This window comes from Drosophila obscura, unplaced genomic scaffold (genome assembly GCF_018151105.1).
Source record: "Drosophila obscura isolate BZ-5 IFL unplaced genomic scaffold, ASM1815110v1 contig_36, whole genome shotgun sequence".
Classification (NCBI taxonomy): domain Eukaryota; kingdom Metazoa; phylum Arthropoda; class Insecta; order Diptera; family Drosophilidae; genus Drosophila; species Drosophila obscura.
This window is the reverse complement of record NW_024542824.1, coordinates 1,746,523-1,769,234: the sequence shown is the minus strand read 5'-3', so window position 1 is coordinate 1,769,234 and position 22,712 is coordinate 1,746,523. Positions and strand designations below refer to the sequence as shown.

The 22,712-nt window shown below is 47.0% G+C and overlaps 2 protein-coding genes across 13 annotated transcripts in view; both read left to right on the top strand.

Annotated features, from left to right (window-relative positions):
- LOC111078815 (protein turtle) overlaps nucleotides 1-10,811 on the top strand; it is a 40,521-nt gene extending 29,710 nt beyond the window's left edge. For 5 of the 11 annotated variants that reach the window (XM_022373724.2, XM_022373716.2, XM_022373732.2 and 2 more), the window contains 3 exons: nucleotides 2,775-3,188; nucleotides 7,543-7,672; nucleotides 8,132-10,811. In XM_022373724.2, coding sequence (XP_022229416.2) covers nucleotides 2,775-3,188; nucleotides 7,543-7,672; nucleotides 8,132-10,067 — 2,480 coding nt within the window. In that variant the 3' untranslated portion in view covers nucleotides 10,068-10,811. Of the gene's footprint in view, nucleotides 1-208; nucleotides 293-2,774; nucleotides 3,189-7,525; nucleotides 7,673-7,892; nucleotides 7,964-8,131 lie in introns of those variants that run through there. The other 6 variants (XM_022373784.2, XM_022373776.2, XM_022373757.2 and 3 more) reach the window with 5 other exon arrangements.
- Nucleotides 10,812-14,202: 3,391 nt separating this feature from the next.
- On the top strand, nucleotides 14,203-21,327 carry LOC111080342 (protein borderless). Of its 2 annotated transcripts, none has more exons than XM_022375901.2 (6): nucleotides 14,203-14,840; nucleotides 18,639-19,146; nucleotides 19,271-19,680; nucleotides 19,943-20,171; nucleotides 20,231-20,443; nucleotides 20,527-21,327. In XM_022375901.2, exons 1-6 carry the CDS (start codon nucleotides 14,613-14,615, stop codon nucleotides 21,096-21,098), a joined length of 2,160 nt encoding a protein of 719 aa, XP_022231593.2. In that variant the 5' UTR covers nucleotides 14,203-14,612; the 3' UTR covers nucleotides 21,099-21,327. The 2 variants fall into 2 exon arrangements, with proteins under 2 accessions (XP_022231593.2, XP_022231604.2); XM_022375912.2 differs by having other exon boundaries at nucleotides 14,205-14,840; nucleotides 20,237-20,443.
- Nucleotides 21,328-22,712: the final 1,385 nt, after the last annotated feature.

Below are 22,712 nucleotides of genomic sequence, written 5' to 3'. Positions count from 1 at the left end.
TCCTACACACCTCCCAATACACCCCCCGAAGAGGGTTTTAGTAGTTAGTATTTCGGTTCTTGGATTGCACTTTCTACTATTGCACTTTTCCTCATTTCGGGCTGCACTCTCTTTAATTTTTAAACATTTTATTGGATTTTTGGATTTTTCGATTTGATTTGTGACGTTTTTCGTTCTGTTTTCTGTTCTGTTTCCGTTTTATTTGCAGACCTCTTAGCATATTTTGACATTTTCTTTCACACCGATTCGCGGGGCAAGCTAGTTTATTCGCCACCCAGATTGAGAGTGAAAGGTACTCGTATCAAAAACATATCACATACAATACATACATACCCTCCCTCCCATATACCCTTCAATATTTTTACAGCATTTTTATTCCACGTGCAGCCCAGCCCCCCTACCACTCCCATGGCCGGCATGTTGCAAGTCGCTCTTAAGTAATGTCTCTGTCTTGCGACACAGCCTGTAATTCCACAATTCCTGCAGCTGCAGATTTACTGCCTCTGCGGGTGCCACACCTACCATCCACAGCACAGTGCCACTGCCAGTGCCACTGCTGCAGTCATAAATAACATTTAACCGTGCGGCGCCTCCTCACAGGGTCGCCTCGTCCCGTACCCTTTGTGTACCCTGTCGTGTCTACCCTTGACATTTTTACAGTGTCTCCGTCCGTCCGTCCGTTCGTCTGTCCGTCTGTCTGCTGTGTCTACCCATCTCATTTAGGCCTTTCCTTGGTCCGTGCGCTTTTCCCTGCCATTCGCCATTTGCCATCCCATCCCATCCCCTTTGCCGCTCTCTCTTCCTTTTGCCATTTTATGTTTTTTTATGTTTGTCACTTGTCTCGTTTATGTTATGTCAAATCTGCGCACATTTTTTATGCGGGCCATGGGCCAAAGGGTTGCCGGTTGCCCCCCACCACCCAGGATACACCTCAAGCTTCAGCTTCACCTCGCCCCCCACCAGGCGCATAATCAACTTTTGATATATGCAAGAGAGTGTTGAGTGTATATGCGCTTTCAAATCTCCCGAGAGAGCTCTTTAAAAGCATTTTTAATTAACATACATACATACATAATGAGCGTGGCATTTGTCGTTAGCGTTTCATAATAAATGGCTTGCACTTATTGCCACATATTGCCATCCCCCCCACCCCACCCCATCCAGCTCATCTGTTATCCTGCAACTTTTTGGGGTAACCTGCCTCCCTAATCTCGTTCCTGCTCTTGTTTCGCTTGTGCGCTGCTGCTGCGCTTTACCCCAAAAATTAAAACAAAATTCTCTCACATCTGCACCGTCAGCAGCGTTCATCTAAGCAGCCACACACACACACACCGCACACAGACACACACACAGTCAGATACGAGTACACACAGATACAACGCATACATCGCTTTTTGCTGTTGAAAATTTCATAAGCGCCATTGGGAGCCTTCATCAGGAGAAGGATGGGCGAGGATGGGGAGGAGGGCCTGTAACCTGGGGGGACATTTACATGACATATCGTATTGTGTCTCCAATTTCTCCAAGCAGTTTTAATTTGCATTTGCATGTGCGACATCCCCCCATCCGGTCCGATACCCTGGAGACCGACCAACGGACCGAACGGCAGTTAATTGCATCGAGCACGAGAGTTCTCACAAATCACCAGCGAGAGGAGGAAGGCCCTGCTGCCCGAGAGAGAGAATTCACTGAGAATTCAGGTTATCCATGGCCTATCCGTATAGGCCCGTAATTTGTATCTGTATTTGTATATGGCCAAGGCCTAGGCTCTAGCCAGACAGACATCAGGGTGTCCGTCTCCATGTCCGTGCAGTCCTCTTCCGTTGTTGCTGTTGCTGCTGCTGTTTCTGTTGCATGGACATGTACTCGTATATTTTTATCATTTTTCCGTTGTGATGCCGAACGGATGTTTGGGGACAAGTATTCAAATACGAAAATGGAAAGTTTTATGTGTGTATGCTAATTAAAATGTGTTTTTGTCAATCCCTTTTCGCCCAGTAAATCCCATTGCCATTCTCATTCCTCGTTCTCATGCCTCGTTCTCGTCGTCGCTTTCCTCGTCATGAATAAATGCATGGTGCAAAAAGAAAGTAAAAATAAAGTAAAAAGAAAGCAAAAAGGGTTGGCTGTGCGCTGGCAAGAGTTGCAAAAAGCCAAATGGAAATTTCATAAAGCTTTTAAGCGAAACGAAAAAAGCGAAAAAAAATAAATGAAATAAATAAAAGAATCTAAAACAAAGCCAGACCTGGGGATGAGCCGAAACAGGGAGCACCCTTTGGAATTAGTTAGAGGATAATATTTTCAGAATGGAATTAAAGGGCTATTAGATCTATCCTCCTGTGGAGGGACATTAGTGCGCGGGGTCCAAGCTGCCCATCCGAATTAATGTACCTTTTGTTTTTGTGAGGGAATCGCCGCCCAACCAAGTGGCGAAGGCAACGCTGAAAAGGTAATAAAAGGGCAGCGCGGACTCCGCGGAAACTCGAAAAATCCTTGGCGTAAATAAACAAAAGCATAAAATGAAATGCAAATAAATCAAAAATAATTCAAACGATTTAGCCCCCACCCACACCTCCCCAACACAGGCAGCAGATGTACGAGTATGTTGGATTTAAAATGGAACATTTTCCCCATTGAGTCTGGTTTTTACGGGAGAGGAATGGGGAATCCCTTCAACACTTCCACTTCCTGTAACATACTAATGGTCTCTTTTTTTCTCTCTCGTCTTCCGCCCCGTCCCCCTGTGTCACCCTGCACCCAAAATGTCGTTACAGGTCCAAAGCCCGGACCACCAAGGAACGTGTCCGTCACAGAGGTATCGAACGGATTCCTCATCACGTGGCAGTCGCCGCTGGAGCGGGCGCACATCGTCAAGTTCTACACCATTAAGTACCGCACGGACGCCCAGTGGAAGACGTTGAACCGCGGACAGATACGGCCGGAGGAGACGCAGTATCTGGTGAAGAACCTGGTGGGCGGACGGACCTACTACTTCCGGGTGCTGGCCAACTCGGAGAAATCGTACGAGTCCAGCGACGAGGTGAAGTTCCCCGTGCCGGCACGTGTCAAGCATAAAGCTATAACCGCCGGCGTCGTTGGGGGCATCCTGTTTTTTATTGTTGCGATCATTTTATCGGTTTGTGCCGTAAAAATTTGCAATAAACGTAAACGACGAAAACAGGAAAAAGGTAACACTGAGGCCCAAAGCTAACACACACACTTGAAATGGTTTTTGATGACATACTCCGATTAATTTTGATAACTGATAACTGATAATGATAATGCCTACTGCTAATGATACTATATAGATGATTATTAACGATGATCCCTACGATATACTCTCTAATACCAGTACTTATCAGAATGCCAGAACGACGATTGATGATGTGTTCTTGTTGTTGTTGTTGTACAATCAACCTAACTATAGCCTTACTAAAAACAGCTACTAAACATGAGTTTCCCCTACAATGCAGTGATTTTTATGAGTTCTGCCTTTTGATTATTCTCAGTTATTTCCCCCGATGGGGGGGATAGTATTGCAATATGGAAGAGCCCCTTCCATTGATCGGCATTCGGTTTATTCGACAACAAAAATACATTTGAGATCCGTTCTGTTCTGTGTGCTGAAGAGTACTCGTAAAACGTAAAACGTAAAAGTTAAATTAAATTAAATTTGTGACAAAACATTCGGAAATTCTCCATAAATTATGCCTGTGTCTGAGAGAATATTTTGCGTACATATTTTCGTTGTAGTTAGTTGCAAGTAAAATTCAGTTGCAATTTGGCAAAATTTGGCAAACCAAAAAAAAAAAAACCTACTGCAAATTTTCTGTATATAATATTTACATACTAATTGGATTTTGGTTTTATGTTTGCTTTTGCTTTCCCATTTTGATTTCCACTTTGATTTGCTTTTTGGTTTGCTTAGCCTGAGTTCTGTTTGGGTCCCTCCCCTGTCCTGCCCTACAATCCAAGACGAACCCAAGACGAATCACTGGTGCCGCTGGTCCAGGACTCCCGCCCGTTCAGTGTGTAGACAAATGAAAAAGATACACTCCCCCAGATCTTAGTTCGCAATTGGCTATCACATCAATCCTCAAGTTACCCTTTTCCGTTTGCATTCCATTATTTACATACATATTTAGTTTTAGTTTTAGTTTCGTATCATTGGCGGATCTTCTGTTTCCAATCTGTTCTGGATTACCTGAAGTTTCTTATTTAGTTTCATATCTGACTTCATAGTGCATTATTTTATTTCTGAAATTCTGAAACGCATGTACATATAAATAGTTGTTGCAACTTTAGTTAAGCATTAAGAAGGATGCAGCCGCAAGCAGAAAGCCGAATCGATAAAGCTCCACTCACGCCCCCACCACCACCTCAACAGTCCCCATGGGTTACTCTCTCCCGTCTCGCCCTCCTTAAGCGGAAATTGAATATGCCAGGGCCTTCATTATATTCGATATTCGTTGGATATACGCGTATAATGTAATCGAATCGAATCGAACCGAACCGAACCTCCTGCTCGTGCCTGCCTTACGTACATGTATGTGCATATGGAACCAACCAACCAACCAACCAGCCAACCAACCAACCAATCCCTCGTCTGTCTCTCTGCCTTTGTCATTGGTTTTTGCTTTAATCTGTATTTTAAGTGGATTAATTAATGTTGCGTTGTTTAAATCAATTATTTATGTATTCTTTTCGGAGCTACCACACACTTACACACCCAGAAAAACAAAAAGAAGACAGAAAAACAGGAAAATTTCGCAGCCCCATTAACTGTGAAATATTACGAATACGAGCGTATTCCACTATATAGTAGAAAACACATTGTTTTTGATTTATTCTTTTGTTCTTTTCGCGCTGTGGCAACCCCACACAACCCCACACACCCACACACACACACACACACAATTACACATACACACTGATAGAGTGAAAGTGAGAGAGAGAGAGATAGAGAGAGAGAAATGCAGAATTAACGTAAAATCTGATATAAATACCACAAAATACCTTTATCCACGAATTAAATTGACAAAAGCATGTTCTTGGCCAACTCGTCGTTGTTTCTGCCCAGGGCTGAGTTCATGCTAGATAAAGGTATTTCAGATCAATCAAAAGAGACAATCTATCTATATACATGGCGCACAGGCGCACATTTATATAGCGCACAATACTGGGCAGACGTTTTTTGTAAACAATTCACGCACAAAGATGGTAAAATAAGGCCCACAATCCCACGTAGAAATTGAATCTAGCCGAAAAGCCGAAAGACCGAAAGGTCGAAAGGTTGAAAGGTCGCAAGGCCTCTTCCAAGCATAAAATGATCGCTCCGACAAAAGTCATTGATGATCGGTCTGGCATGTGCATTGCCTTTTGGGGTCCTGCCACATGCCCGCACAAGATCCTACCCATCGTTGTGCAGGCATGTGGCAGGATCATATCTCCACGTTCAAATCGTGGATGCAATGCACTCAGAAAAGCCCCCACCTTAACCCCAAGACCCTCGCAAAAAAAAAAAAAACTAAAACAAAAAAAACAACGACACTGCGCGCAAGGGTAAGTTTTTGTAATCATATTAAAAATCGATGTCGTGTGCAACCACCGATCCTGAAGTTACTGACAAACTACAAACTAAAAGGTTATTTTCAGACGAGTCCAGTCCCCCCCGCCAACCTAACCAACCTAACCAAACAGTCAATAAATCAATCAATCAATCAATCAATCAAACAATCAATCAACCTCGAGATCACACTGACACAAATGTATACAATGCATACACCACACACCTTATATCATCGATTAACCATACCCATCCACATATGCGTACGTACATCCCATCTATTGTATTTATCTAGCCATCTGTTTTGTCGGTTATAAGCGGATCAAGCGCCCGTCGCAGCCCCCACACTCTCTCAAAAGTATCTCAAGCACCCACGAGCACTCACTCAAGCAGCGCGCTGCGGCGAAAACTCATTTCACACACAGATCTCATAATTACTCAAAATACCACCAAAAGGCCACATCACACCACGAACCACGAACCACACACCACACACCACAAGAAAACAAATACCAAAAACTTATCCACACTTCTCGTTTATCGTTTATCGTTTCTCGTTTTTTTGTATCTGAATCTTGGAATCACTTGTTCTTTTTACGTTCCCTCTGTCGCTCGATGGAGCTGCGGACAAACTTTTGTGTCGCTGAACTTTTTGTTTCCGCTTCCGTTGTCGTTCCATAATCAGCAATATTTGGTTTTCGATTTTCATTAAACTTATCCTCCTCTCTGTTCACTGTTCACTGTTTTCTCTTTTGTTTTGTGTTGTTTTTGTTGTTGTCTTTTTCCATGAATGCGCTCCTCCTCATCCTCATCCTCATCCTACTCCTCCACTTCAATTCTGTGTCTCTCTTCTGTTTTCCGTTTTCCGTTTTCCGTGGCACAATTCAATTCGTATCTTGACCATTCTCTCAAAAGCCATTTCACGTGTCATTGTTTTTTTTTTCCAACCATTCGAAGCCATATCCTAAATAAAATACTGCGACGAGAGAGCACATGGCCGTGTATATACTCGTATATATTTGTATATATATACTTTTTGCATTTACATATAGGCGTATATGTGTGTGTGTCCCTCCTGTGAGTGTGTCTCCCCATAAGTGTGTGCGTGTGTGCGTACCAGGATACGGCCCCGGGTCCGCGTCTCGAATTAGTTTGTCATTGACATCGAACGTCAATGGCCTTCCGCCTTCCGTGCTCCCTCTTTGAAATCCCATCTGGGGTGGGGGGGGAGGGTGTTAGAGCCTCGAGCAGAATTAAGTTTCGATTTAGTTGGGCATTAGATATGCCATGTAATCCATGTATTCCATGTAGTGGCTCTCGTTCCAATTACCGTTTACCCTGACTGCAAAATTAGACTCCTGCCTCCTGCCTCCTGCCATCCGCCTCCTGCCAATTGCCTCCACTAATTGGCGACTTCTTGTGTTGTGCTACATGTAATTGCCACACTAGTATAATCAACATCAGCCCGAACAACTAACAACTTAGTTTAGTCATAGCGATAGTCATAGCACCAACTAACTTACTAACTAAATGAACTAACTAGCTGGTAACTGCTCTAAGTGCTCTAACTGTTAAATGGTTCCAACTGGTGGTAAATGCTTTCTGTTCTGCCCCCCTGTTTCCCCCTAGTTAATAATCTAGTAACTGGCCAAAAATTTAAACAATCTCAACTTATTAGCATCGACAGCAGAGAGCAGACAGCAGACAGCAGGGGGAAGTGCATGCAAATGAGTTAATTTCCTCGCAACGAGTATAAGCGGATGAATCTGCCATATGCATATATGTATATGTATATGTATATGTACATTTACATGTGTATACGTCTATATGTAGAGTGCACTGTAGTAGAGATACATCTATATCTGTATGTGTCCCGTGTCCTGTGTCCTGTGTGTCGTGTATTGTATTTTATTTGCCTGGGATAGGACGGCTCACGCTGCACGCCAAAATTAATTGTAGAAATTATACGTTTACAGAGTTCAACATGGTAGCTTGCAGGATAACGGACGCTCGTAACATTGCAGCCAATGCAGCCAATAATCATCATCATTTGCATCACAATCGCAGTACGGGCTCAATTTCCTCTGGTCAAGTGCCTTTAAAAAAGTGAGTATACACCGCCAACTCCACTCCACTCCAACACACCCGAGGAGGAGAAGGAGGAGCCTTCTTCTGTCTCAATCTGAATCTAAATTGTTCCCGCCTGCAACCTGCAACTGTGTGTGTATCGTGTATCTGTATCCGTATCTATCTGTATCTGTATCTACACTCTCGCTCTGATTGGAATGCACCATTCCCAACGCTCCACTCGATCGCTGTCCTATAGCAATACTGAACATTACCGTGATTATGAAAGCGTTTTTATAGTTCCAGGTCCATCCTGTCATAATCAAAATCGTAAGCAAAACATTTCTCTAACTACAAGTTTTCCCTCTTTGGTTCCATTTTCCGTTCAGTGTTTTTAATTGCCGCTTTTGTTCAGCGTTTTCCTTGAGTTTCTTGAGTATTCTGCATTTCGCATCTTTCCCACGTAATCTAACAAAAATATGTTTCCATCTCTCGTAGGTACAAACAAACCCGAATATCAAGTCTAACCGCCATACTGATTGCCATTCTCCACTGGATCTGGCCACCCGATCGCTGCACCAATTGCCACTCCATCTACAGCTCCCCCACGACCCTCGACGACTGCGACACTGGCACTGGCACTGGCCATGGGAGGCGCTCTGTGAGCCGCATTCAGCGCAGCCTCGATGGCCGCTTCGTCTTGGATGTGGATGGGTCCAAGATAGAGGGCTACACGCTGGACAACAACAACATCGATGTGGTGGATGGGGCCCTCTTTGAGCGACGCAACAGCAACGTCTCCCAGAAGTCCTCCAGCGACGATGGCGGCTTTCTCTCGCGGCGCAACTTCATCACAGCGCGAGCCTCCTGGCGGCGTCCCCTGGTGGCCTCCTCCAGCCAGCTGAGCCTTCAGTCGGCGGCGGACTCGGCGCGCGGCTTCCTCCAGGGCCTGGGCGGCCTGCTCAAGATCGGAGGCAAGCCACAGCACCACCAGCCAGCGCACTTTGAGGATGCCATCAGCGGTGCCCGCTACCAGAACATCCTGCGTCCTGCGTACACCAGCAGCAGCAGCCACAGCCACAATCTGTACGGGAATGCGGACAGGAGTCGCCCGCTGCACATCAACACCATCAGCGGAGCCCTGGGCCTGGGCCAGCAGCAGCACCTCCTCTCGCCGCAGCACTACACCCCCTCGCGGATCTCGCGCATCTTCTCCAGCTCCCCGGCGATGAGCCACCTGCACCACCAGCAGCAGCTGCTGCTGAGCGGCGGCAGTGGCAGTGTTGGCTATCCGACACACTTCAGCGATCTCAGCACCGTCTATCCGCCGAACTCTGCGGAGCGATCCCACAACAGCGGGGCACTGGGGGGTAATCTCAGCAGTCGCTATCGCTACTACTCCCAGGAGCTGCCTTCGTTGAGAACCATCCAGGAGGAGACACGCCGCCAGCAGCAGCAACAGCAACAGCAACAACATCAACAGCAGCCACAGCATCCGCTGGAGGAGCACTTTGTGCCGCTGCAACTGCCATCGCCGCCGTCGTGGAGGAGCTACTACCACGGACAGCTGCCGTATCACAGCTACAGGCCGCGCACGCGGTGGTATCCGCGCCACTACTCCCGCCTCTTCAGCCGCCAGCAGCACGAGCTGCTCTCGCCCCTGCCCGACCTCAATCTCTCGCTGCGCAACGGCGTGGGGGTGGGGGTGAATGCTGGGCTGGAGGCCTCGCCCGAGTCCCGCAGCAGCTCGAGTGGGTTTGGGTCGAAGAACACCTCGAATCATCCGGGCAGCACCAGCGAATGGCGGCTGCTGCCACCATACCGTGCCCCGCCCTCGCCGCCCAAGCACTCGGGGTACTTTGGGGCGGGTGGACTGGGGGGCTGCCAGCAGGCCCAGGGCCAGACGCCGCACTCCGCCTACTCGGCCTATCCGCGGGCCAACACTCCGCCGTACACGATGGCCCACTGGCTGGAAATGATCTCAAGACTGAACGCGGCCACGGACAGCAACCTGCCTGCCCCCAAGGCCCCCTGTCCCGTGGACGTGGGCAGCGTCGATGGCCACTACGAATTCGACCCCGCCACGCCCACTCCCAGCGCATCGACGCCCACGGGCATGGGAATGCTGCGCGAAGATCTCAACCATCTGCACATCGATACGCAGTCGCATCCGCACTCGTTCCATCACCATCTGCATCATCATCACACCTTGGGGCCGCTGAGTGGCAGCCTGCTACACGCGCACGCCCCCTCTGGATACAGCGGGGGGTCTGGGAGTCGCAAGCTGCGCACCCTGCCCCTGCCACACCAGCTGCCGGCACGCTATGACAACGTGGAGGTGCGCCTGCAGGCGATGCGAGAGGAGTTCTACGCGTACCGCAAGCGGCAGGCCATGCAACAGGCGGGAGTGCCCGAAATGGAGAGCGTGTGCTGAGACTCCAGTCCCCAGTCCCCAGTCCAGTCAAGCATTTAATTAAGTTCCACATGGCATCCACACATCCGCATCCACATCCACACACCCATGAAATGCGCTTCAATGACAATGAAACGGCAAAACACCGCAACTGCGATGCATCCAACCCATCAGAGCCATCAGAGCCATCAGACCCATCACATACAGGTCGTAGATACGAGAGACGGATGAGCAGCCGCAAGCAGCATGCCATTGCAATCAACATTCAACCGCATATTGAACGTACGAATACGAGTACGAGATGATACATGATACATACTCGTAGATACAGAGATGAATCAGGAATCGGATCAGGCCACACATCTGTGCACGCGTACTGCCATACCCATACCCAAACCCACACCCACACCCATTCCCCCCACATGTTAGAGATCCCTCAGATATGAACTTAAAAAGTTACCTAGCCCCAAAAACAACCCCAGCAATGAAACAATTAATAGATTTTACGGGAAGAGAGATAGAGAGAGAAAGAGAGAAGCCAAGCGAATTCCACGCGAGAATTGTAAATACTTTGAGAAGGAGGAGGAGGAGCAGCAGGAGATAGAGAGGGGTATGCCGATGCAGATGCAGAGAGGGGACGAAAGTTTAAGTATAATATTTAAAGAACTATAGCAATTATAACAAAAAATATTATTACAAATCGATAAAAGATAAAGAATTGATATTAAAAAAAAAAACAAAATAGAAAAAAAAACACAAAAGTAAAGAAGAACAAATTACAATTAAATATTATTATTATTTACGAGTGTATTAGATATTTGAATATTTAACGACACAAATACACACACACACACAGATTGATATGTTAAACATTCAGAGAGAGAGTAAGAAAGAGAGAGGGAGAGAGCGCATTAAAAATTAAACATTACCACAATCCCAACAATCCCCACAAGCGTAAGCCTAAATTATGTTAAAATTAAACAAAGGAACACTAAAAGTACGAGTAAAATCAATACGGAATACGGAATATGCTAGCTGTTAAGCATTTAGTTGTTAAAATTATCGATTATCGATAGCTGAGTGACGATGAGCAGACGATGACACGATGTTATAAATAAAAAAAAAACCAAAACAAACAAACAAACAAACAAACGCTAAAACGTATTTAAAAACCACATATAGAGAAATTGTTTCATAATTAAATTATTTAACGACAAAAAGAACCTACAGAAAAACCAAAACAAAACAAAATGAAACGAAACGAAAAACAGTTTAACGAACGAATTAAATGAAATATAACTGCTGCATATATGTTTACTGTTACACACAAACACACACGATAATTAACAATTAACTCGAACAAGAATATTTATTAAACGCAAAACTAAATACCAAAAACAAAACAAAAAAAAAAAACTAAAAAAATAAAACGAATCGATTCTTTCCGGTACGATATAGTATATCCACTGTTTGACACACACCACACACACGATACACGATACACGACACACGACATACACAGCCCAAGACTTGGTCAATTGCGACGCCACTCGACAGTTGAATAAGTTGGTAAGGTAAAAGATACAGCTACAATAACTATAGATACAAGATACAAGACAGACAGAGAGGGTGGTGAGAAAGGGGGGCCTAGGGTCACAGTTGTGCATAGATCCCGAAGATACAGCTGCGTTTCTGTTTTTTTAGGTACTTGTTAATGATAAACGATAAACGATAATTGATAATTGATAAACGATAAACGATCAAATTGTACGGAATGATGGTTTGACACAACTTGACGCCAAAACACTGCCAGAGCGAGAGAAGCGTATAGAAGATGTGTGTGTGTATAACGTATGTAAATTACAGAGAAGAATATACAAGAGATATAATAATAATAATAATAATTATACTAATCATAAAGGTAATACGGATACGGATAACGATAACGATTTGAGGGGGGAGGGTTTAATAGAGACAGCGAGACATAGAGAGAGAGAGAGAGCAAGCAAAGCAAATCAAGAAATCAACTACGAATCAACCAAGAATAACTACTCGAATGATCTCAAAAATTTCTATCTGTATGTATGTAGATTGCCACAGCAATTTCCCGTTTTCCCGTTTAGTTTTCAGACCTTTCCCCAGATGGCCAGAGTAAAGATCGTATTTGCATTAAAAGTTAGGATTACAAAAATCAAAGTGTGGGAAGATTGAAGCGACAGCGAGAGCGAGGGACGGGAAGGGATGGGATAAAGAAAGTTGCATAGTCGATGATTACTTAATTTTTAAATGTTGAGGGTATTCAAGTAATTAAGTTGGTTTTTTGTATTGCATACAGACAGACAAACAGACAGACAGACAGAGAAAACACACACACACACACACAGATACACACACTAAAACGTTTAACTAGAAATGAAAATAAATAAATTAATTAATTGACGCATTAACGAAACGAAAGCACAACCCGAAAGCAAAGCAAAGAAAAGCCAAGAACGAGCGAGCGAATCGAGAGTAATTACAGAGAGTGACGGAATAAATTGAATTTTAATTGATGGCAGTAGATTGAAGATGATAGAGGGCAGGCAGGCAGGAGATAGACAGACGATGAAGGACTTTAAGGCATATACAAATGATATATGATTATGTATGTATATGCTCTCTCCATATATTTATGGATATAGATACTGGATTACTGGATTACTGGATTAAACGGAATGTACATTAAGTAAAGGGAATACCGATTAAAACAAACAAACAAAACTAAGTTAAGTAAATCTAACGCTTTAGTCGTCTGCCACTTTGATTTTTGGACAAGGTGCGACAGACCGTCAGTCTTTAACTTTCACTTCTCGAATCTACTTTCGATGGAAATGATATGACAGAGGAACACAATAGGAACAAAAATAGGAACTATTCAAATGAAAACAAAACGAGATACTTTTGCACCTCCTACTTCTACTTCTACTTCGAGACAGCAACAACATTTCCCTCCCTCTCCCCACCACAACACAACACACCACACCACTTGAGACCATCTTCGCTTCACTTTCCTCCACAACACTTTTCCACTTTCCCCCATTTCCGCATTGCATTTCCCCACACTGATTGCAATTTCCAATTCAGCATATATATAAATCGTACAAGGATAAATCAGTTTAGAGCGAAATATATTGTAATTAACACGACACACACACACACACACTCGACACACACACACATACGTACACACACACTGACAATTATAATGAGAAATTAGCAAAATGAACAAAATTTTTAAACAAATAAAACTTACAAAAACGAAAGCAAAAGCAAAAGCAAAAAAAAAAAAAAACCAAAAACAAAAACAAACAAAAAACGAATAAAAATAAAAAACTTGAAATTGATCAAATAAAACGAATCAAATGGCATTTTCATTGGCCCTCCTTTCCTCTTGCAGATCGGAATCGGAATCCGGAAGCGAAGCCACTGCGGGCCTAATTTCAAAAAAGAATTTTCTCACATCCACAAAAATATCACTCATACGCCTGCGCGGCCACTGTAAAGGCGATGACTGTCTGCTCTCGAGGCCAATTAGAGTAATGAAATTTAGCAGAAAACGCCATAAAAATAGCTTAATTTTCATCAGTTCTAGAATGCAATAGAATGGGAGATACCCTGCAGTGAGCGGCCACCTGTGACTAGCTAAGGGAAAAGAAATAAATGATAACAAATTCTTGAAGAGAATCCAATGGAGAATCGATTGTTTCATGGGCATAGGGTATCAGTTTTCTTGGAGGCGAAATAAATGGTTTCTGCAACACTTTGGCGATCGTTTAATTATTTAAGTGGATAAACGTCGGCGAAAACGAATTGTGGGGGAGACTGCCCGACCCAAAGACCCAGACAATATGCAGCGAAGACCCAATACTCGTACTCGTAAACATCGTACATCGGGCATCATGCATGGATGCACTGCGGTGTGGGCGTGTGTCAAATGTCAAATGTTCAGAAGAAGGGGAGAGGCTTGCTTTGACATGCCAGAGAGAGATAGAGAGGGATCAGCAGCATAGAAATCATCATCATTCCCAACAGCAGAGACAGACAGCAGAGACAGAGCTCTGACAGATCCCCAGTTCTCGTTCTCGTTCGCGTTCTGCAGTCTGATCGCATTTCATTTTTCAGTAGCGCTTCTCCAGTCGTTCTGTGCAGTACGCGACCCTCAAAAACAGTCCGCAAATACAAGTAGACTCTCGTGGCACATTCGGCAGCGGGAATTGCGCACAATAAAATAGTTAGTCCCTGGTGCGGATAGAAATAGAGCAGATATGCTATAGAAATCCGTGCAAAAGAAGAAAAGAAGAACAGAAGAGTGAGCGGAAGAGCGAATTGACCTGATTTCGGGGCTTAGGTTTTAATTTGAATTTGATTTGTATTATTCTTTGTTTTTGCGCACTGCCACAACGCGGAACTATTATGCAATGAATATAACCAGTGAATGAGTGTGTGTTTGTGTGTGTGTGTGCCTCAAGTGCAAAACCCCAGACACGAGACACGACAGACAGCAGACAGACAGCAGACAGACAGACGATGAAAATGCCATCGTCAGGCACAAGAAGAACTTTGGAATCCGCGTGCAGTACGCTGATCATCGCACTGCTGGCGTTCTTAATGAGTGTATCCTGTACGGGGGGCGCCCGCGATCATCGGCGGCAGACGAATCTGGAGGCAAAAGTGGGCTCCCACGTGGTCTTCAGCTGCTACATCGATTTCCCATTCGACTCCCCCATTCCGTATGTTGTGCACTGGAGCAAGGATGTAAGTCGCCCTTCCCCACACATTCGTTCACTCGTTCACTCACTCACTCACTTATTCATGGCTCACGCCAACGCGCACGCAATTCTTAAATGAAATTGTCGAAATTATTAATTTATCAGACACGTAGGTGGCCTGGACTGGCCGCCACACGGCCGGCCACTCGGCCACTCCGCCAGTGTGACTGACACTCCAACAGAATGACCGACGAATGACCAACCCGTGTGGGTGGGTGTGGGGGTGGGGGTGGTTTTGCCAGCCAGTAGGCATATGTATGCTTGGTTAGCCTTAATTGCGTCTGATGCTGCTACTGCTACTGCTGCTGGATGCTGGGATGCTGCATGCAGCAGCAGATACTGGTCCGGGGGCACAGCGTGAAACGAGACTCTCACATTCATTAAAAGGGCTACGCGACCCCGGACTTTATGGTCGTCGCACTGGGAGAAACGCGGAAGCGCCAGCCAACAGAGAGAGAAGAAAATATTTGGGTGGGTCGGGTGGTCGGGATTTTCTGCCAGTGCGGCAGCAGCAGCAGCACTACCAGCGATTGCATCACGTTAAATGCACACACAGAAGGCTGTGAGAGAGGCCGAGGGTACCGTGCACCGTCCCCTTGGCTACTAATTAAAGCGCAACCACATGCAGTCGATCGAGGCTGCATCCTGGCATCCAGGCGACCTGGCATTCAGGCATCCTGGCATCCAGGCATCCAGGCATCCTGCCTCCTGTCCTATGTCCTTCCTTCCTTCCTGCCTTCCGCTACGCGGCATTTAAATTTCATTTGAAGCGAAAAACTGATTTCAGTATCACAAACACTTTAAATTACCAACATCATCGGGCATCGGGCAACGGGCATGGCGTGAGAAAACAAAGCAAAAAAATACACAAAAAAAAACCAGCAGAAAAAAAAAGAACAGGGAGAGTGTCAGCGTGAAGTGTGACATCAAAGACACACGGGCCACAGATAGGGGCTAGGGGCACGGGCACGGGGCATGGAGAGGTGGGGCGGGGTGGGGGCAAAGATCCAGAGGCAGAGTTGAAATCAATTTCAATTGGATTCAATCGAATTGAATGGCTGGCATTTTGTTGACAACTGTGAGTAATGCAATTTAATTCAATTGCAAATTCATTGCAGCAAACGAAATCCTCGCAGGCACACCAGACCAGACCATGCCAGACCATGCCAGACAGTCCGTCATTCAGTCAGTCAATCCGTCAGTTAAATATGCGCGCGTTTGTATTTAAATCAAAGTGAATTACCATTCATCGCACACGCTCGTCATCAGATCCACCCCCGCCCCCGCCCCCCACGCCACAACAGTACCCATCCACCCTTAATTGAGGGGCGTGGGGCTGTTGTGCCGCTTATGTTTTTAACTATTTAGCCAGCTGCTTGCTTAATTTGTCTTTTTCCCCCCTCTCTCTCTCAGTATGTGGCTTTGTTTTTGTGTTTTTGTGTTTTTGTGTGGCATCCGCATTGTATTGTATTAATGCAGAAAATTCCACTCGGTCAGCGGGTCATGATGTCATTTTGATAGATTCACTTTAATTGCGCTTCAAATTCTGTGTATCTGGGATCTGTATCTGGGATCTGAATCTGTAACTCAGCGGAAGGGAAAGATACTTGTATTTCGTAGGCATTGTAATTAAACAAAATCGTAGACAAGGTTAAAGTCCCACACAGCACAAATATGCATAATCCATGAGGATTGTCTATGAGAGAGCTCTGTCCCGCTGTCCCGTCGAGAGTGGGAGAGAGCGAGACTTTCACGGCCGTCGCGAGGCCGTTTTGCACAATTTTCGCGCACGTTGTCCACAAACAAAAAATTACCGGATAAATCAAGTTACGTTTGTAATTTGTTGGATAATGCTGATAAATGTGTGTTTGCGGCAGACCAGACAGTAGCCAGCAGCCAGCAGCCAGTAGCCAGCAGCCAACAGCCACCCGACGTCACTTGACACACAGTTGGGTGTACATAATCGGATGGTATTAGGCATAGGATGATGAGATTGAGTGCGCCGTGGAATGGGGGCTCTCTTGAGTGCATCGCATAATGCATCACAAGGCGGCATCGCATTCTCACAGTCTGGTTGGAATGGAGGCATAGATGGATGAATAGATGGTTGGTGTGTGACATTGATGCCCACTTCGGTCACAGCAAAACCAACGACTGCGCTGCCCTGCACTGCGCTGTGGCTGTGGCTGTTGTTGTGCGCATCTTGATGACTATTTCCCGATCTCAATTAAAGCACAAAGCGAATGTCAATAGATCAACTAACACCACCAGAGTCATAAGTCATAAGCGCTGGAGCACACAATTAAACGTATCCCATTGCAGCATCAGCATCAGCAGCAGCAGCTGCTTGGCACTGCCACTTTTGCGGTCGCCGGCTATCAATAACCGAGCGAACTAAATCCGTAGCATGCGGTTTTTCCTAGAGTCCCCATTCAATGGTGTGTGTGTGTGTGTGTGCCCCAAGCCACCCAAGCCACCCACTAAAACCCACCAATCCACCGATAAATGGCTTGGAATGGCATGGATAAAAAGTCAAGTGCACAAACAAACACAAAACGAGCATAAAAATGCCTGCGTTTGTTTAATGCCAAAGCAATTAGAGAGGATGCAACCGCAGCCGCGATGCCGATGCCGAAGCCCCTGCCCCTACCGCGTCACTGCCACTGCCACCACCACTGGCGATTCAATTGCATTTAAATAATTTAAGTTTAACGCGTGTTGCCGCAGCATTTTGTTTCGCCTCCGTGCCTCCGTCCACATGATGCAACACAAACAACAAATAACGAACGACGCTGTTTACTCTTTGGCGATTATTAAAATGGTTTTTTTCCCCTCTTTTTGGTTTTTTGCCTATGCAGCAGATATAATTTGCCAGGCCATATATTTAACAAATATTGACAAATATATTCAGCATTAATTAAAACAGAAATAATTTAATGTGCGCCGCCGCCATCGAACTGAATTATGGCAACAATCTATTGCTGGCCTCAGATGTTGGTAAATGCCGCCCCAAGTGGGCCTCAGATGTGCAGCAGCTATCCTTGTTTTGGGGAACAGTACAACGTACAGGGTGCACACCCTTTAACTGGCGGTGGCATTGGTGGCACTTCAAGTGCGCCGCGTGCGCCATGGGAGTCCATTTAAATTTGTCAACAAAGTAGCGGCTCCTCCCCCCAAATGCTCGTCTTTGGTTATTGTTACTCTTGGGGCATGAATAAGCGGGGGCCTTGGCCCACCGCTGTGCCACGTCACATCACAGTCACACAGCTGCAGTGGCAATGGTAGTGGGCATAGAAAGGAGGCACAGGCTCAGCGGGAGCTTGCGAAAATTATAATGGTGCATAGAGAGAGAGAGACAGAGAAACAATGCCACACACGCACACAGCTAGGGCTGTGTATCTGCGTGTCTGACAAATGGATTTACTGCATTTGCATTCTACAATCTCAGACAGGGGAACGAAGCGCCCTCCTTCCAATCTTAATCACAAATCAAACAAAAATATATTAAATTTTAAGAGAGTTCAAAAAATAAATAAAATAAAGTAAGGTTCTAAAAATAAAAGCAAAAATATGAGCAAACTTTGCATAAGCAAAAGCAAAGGTGGGTTGGTAACCCAAAATGGAAATACTCTGCGATTCGTATACAAATTTGTGTACTTAAATGTACAGGAAATATTGAGAGTTCATTTTGCAAGTTATCAGTATTTTCCAGTATTTGTTTAGGTGGTTGAAATGCCCAGTGTAAATGCCCAGCTACAAAAACATTCGAATTATTTTTTTACAGAACAAGAAGATCTTCACGTGGTTCGAGAAGGAGACGTCCACGAACGAGCTCTTCAATGGGCGTCTGCACCTCGTCGAAGAGCATCCGGAGTACGGCAGAGCATCCGTGAACCTAACGGCCATACGGGAATCGGACCAGGGCTGGTACCACTGCCAGGTAATCTTTCCCAATCGCTCGCCCAGCATCCGCAACAATGGCACGCGCTACCACCTGACGGTGCAGGGCGGCTCCCTCATCCGCATTCCCCCCGTGAATCAGACCATCCAGGAGGGGCAGACGGCCTTCTTCCACTGCGTCATGAAGTACCAGGACAACTCGCAGGCGGCCTGGTACAAGGATGGGGTGCTGCTGCAGGAGGTGCAGGATCTGGTGCGGCGCTCCTTCATGGGCCCCGATGGCAGCCTCAGCATCGATCCCACGATGATGAGCGACCTGGGGGAGTACGAGTGCAAGGTGCGCAACAACGAGGGCGAACTGCAGACGGCCAAGGCCTTTCTCAATATACAATGTGAGTAGAGAGACATCAGGGTAAACTTCTCTGATGGCGTTGCTCACTGGGGGGGAAGCCTAGAGTCCAGAGCCTAGACGTATCTATTTTATGGACTATCTTCCCCTTTTGATACCCGAAACAGATAAGGCCAAGGTGATTTATGCCCCGCCCGAAGTGTATCTGCCGTACGGCCAGCCGGCGGTGCTCGACTGCCACTTCAGGGCCAATCCGCCGCTGAAGAACCTGCGCTGGGAGAAGGACGGCCTCCTGTTCGACTCGTACAATGTGCCCGGCGTTTTCTACAAGATGAATGGCAGCCTCTTCTTCGCCAAGGTGGACGAGAACCATGCGGGCAGCTACACGTGCACACCCTACAACGACCTCGGCACGGACGGGCCCTCGCCCATCATTAGTGTAATTGTGCTGCGACCGCCCATTTTCAGCGTCACCCCCAAGGCCATTTACATACAGAAGCTGGGCGAGGCGGCCGACCTGCCCTGCGAAGCCATCGACCGGGACGGAAACAATCGGCCCTCTATTGTCTGGAGTCGGGTGAGTGGAGAGAGTGAGAGAGAGAGGGGGAGCGCGCTCCAGTGTCCACTGCTTCCATTTCCATTGCCTAAAATGGCAGAGAATGGAATACTGGACAGTGGACACTGTGGACACTGTGGACACTGTGGAGTCTGGCTGCAGTTTTGCTTGATTGCATTTTTAATTATGCATGGTGGAGCGGAGCACCTGCTCCATGGCTCTACCTCTACCTGTGCCTGTGTCTGTGTCTGTGCCTGTGCTTATTGTGGATTTTCCCATGCAGAAAGACGGGCAGCCTTTGCCGCCGGAGCGGCACAGCCTCAGTGGCGGGAATCTCACAATCACGAACCTAATCGAATCGGACCGCGGCATGTACGAGTGCTCGGCGACCAATGAAGCGGCTACCATAACGACGGAGGCCGAATTAATGATTGAGAACATTGCCCCCCGGCCGCCGTACAACCTCACGGCCAACAGCACGGAGACCTGCATCACCATACGCTGGCAGCCAGGTGAGAGATTACAGCACTCGATACTCGCAATGCGGCAGAGGGGGGTCTAATGGATGCAGTTGCAGGATACCTGCGGCCCAACCTCGAGTACACGGTGTGGTACCGTCTCACGGAGGCTCCCGAGTGGCGGACGATGCGAGTGGTGGACAAGAACGTGATGGAGGCGACCATCCAGCACCTGGTGCCCGGCAAGGAGTACGAGTTCATGGTCCTCAGCCAGGACAAATACGGCGACGGAATGTTCAGCAAGCAGTTCCGCTTCCAGACCCAACGTGAGCCCAGCCCAGTCCCAGTCTGAGGGAGTGTCCCTCAGGATGGGGAGTAATGCCTAACGCCATTCTGCCTTCTCTTGCAGCATCTCCTATTCGAGCGGAGGATTTCGATGCCCAGCAAGAGCAGAACGAACTCGGCCAGCTGCCCACCTTCAGCGGGGGGATGGGGGCGCCGACGAACCTCAGCGCCATTAACAACCAGCAGGGCTGGCTGCTCCACTGGGAGCACCCGACGCAGGGACTCGAGGGCCTGCGGCTGTACACGGTGCGGTGGTGGAAGGAGCCGGAGCACTACCTCATCGGCCAGGCGGAGACATTCGACAACTTCTACCAGCTGCGGCACCTGAAGGAGGACACCACCTTCAAGGTGCAGGTGGTGGCGGTGGGCGCCAACAGCCAGCAGCAGGTGCCCAGCCCCGAGCTGCTCATCGATGTGCCATCGCAGCGCAAGATGCGGGCCCTGATCATCGGCTCGTCCGTCGGAATTCTCTTTCTACTCTGCGCTCTGTGCGCTTTTTTATACGTGAAAAGGAGCTGCCTGCGGCACCTGTTTGCCCGGGACAGCGAGGGGGCACCCTGCGATGAGGACACTGCCGAGAGCGGGGACTGCGACAGCGACGAGCAGGACAGCGTCAAGATCCGCCAATCCTCCTGAATGCTACAGATCCGCTGGCGCTTCGATGCGACTGCCAGCGAGGGTTCCCCTGCCACCCAGCCACTCTGATTGCCAGTTGCCGTTGCCGTTGCCCCCAATAATCCATTACCCCATAAAATACTGACTTTTTAATTTATGTCTAGCTGCTACCTGTACTATAAATTCTACTAATTGTAAATGCGGTTCAAATCCGAGCCGAAATTCGAAATAAAATAACTAAAATCAACAAATTAAATTAAATTAAATTTCAAATTGCCCGCCCGATGGGTAGCACTTTTGCAGCACCATCTAGCTATCCCTCTCTGGCGCGTGCAAGCAGGACAAGAGTATGCACGCACGAAAGCTCATTTCAGTTTGAAGAGCTTTCCACAGCTCAAAGTTTGGTGGGAGAACATAATGCTATATCGCTCTCTCTCTCTCGTGTTGCGTGGGCGAGTGAGCTTTCAACGTTGACAGTTTTCACCGTTACGTTACGGTTGGCTGCATTCAAAATTTAAACAGCCCTTTTGGGGTTCGCTTAGGACAGCTGTCCTCAAACTCCAGCACTCCAGCACTCCAGCGGACACGCGACTCGCAAGCCAAGTGCGTCACATCGTTAAATGGCCAATTAACCAGCTCGTATCCGATATGGCCGCATCCGATATGGCGTTCGTTGAGTGGGCATCCGTAAGTGCAGCCCGAACGGTTGGCACGGGAGGGAAAAACACCTGGAATGCACCCAGAAGTACTTGCATCGCACTTGGATCCCATTAAGACTTTCCGTGCGGTTCAATTGATGTAACCCGCGTAATTTCGCTGCCGCTGAAGCCGGCAACTGATTTGCACTCGCAACGCTTTGATGCATTGCCCCCCTGAGATGACCCAATTTACAGAACGGAGTGGGGGGGTCGTGTGGCACGAACTACAATTGGCACCTGAAACGAAACGAAACGACACGAAAGCGAGTCAACCACCTCGAGATAATACTCGATGACACACACATCGGCCCTAATGAGGCCTCTGAAATGATATCGGCGGTTCTGCATCGCCCGCCTCTGCCTCTGCCACTGCCACTGCCTATCGTCCATTGACTGTCGCACAAATTTGGAATCAAATCGAATTTGCGCAGAGTTAAAAAAGCAAAAAACAAAAACAATTGCAATAATAAGGAAGGCAAAAATCATTAAACAAAAATCGTAAAACAATAAGTAAGTACACAGGCACTGACGCTGCCGCTGGCGCTGATATGAGTGTAAATTATTTAGTTGCTTGTATTATATTAAGGTCATTGCGATTAGACGATTAGTCCCCTGCACTGCGCATTTCCACGGAGGAGGGGAGGGGAGCGGAGCAGGAGGAGTAAAACACAGCACAAGCTCACGTTCCGACTTGAGCTTTGTTCTCCGGCAAGTCCAAGCGAACGAGGGAACGGGGGAACGGGGGAACGAACGGATTGCAAAAGTTGAATGGCGAAAGAGCCCGTTTTTTGGGGTGAGGGATTTCTGGGGTGGATGTGGGGGTGGGGGTGGGGCATATTGCTCACTCGCAGATATTACAGCTCCTCCGGCTGCTGCTCAGAAATCACAATTGCTTTGTGCTTTGTTCTGTGTGATCGTGTCGGTTCAAAGGTCACAA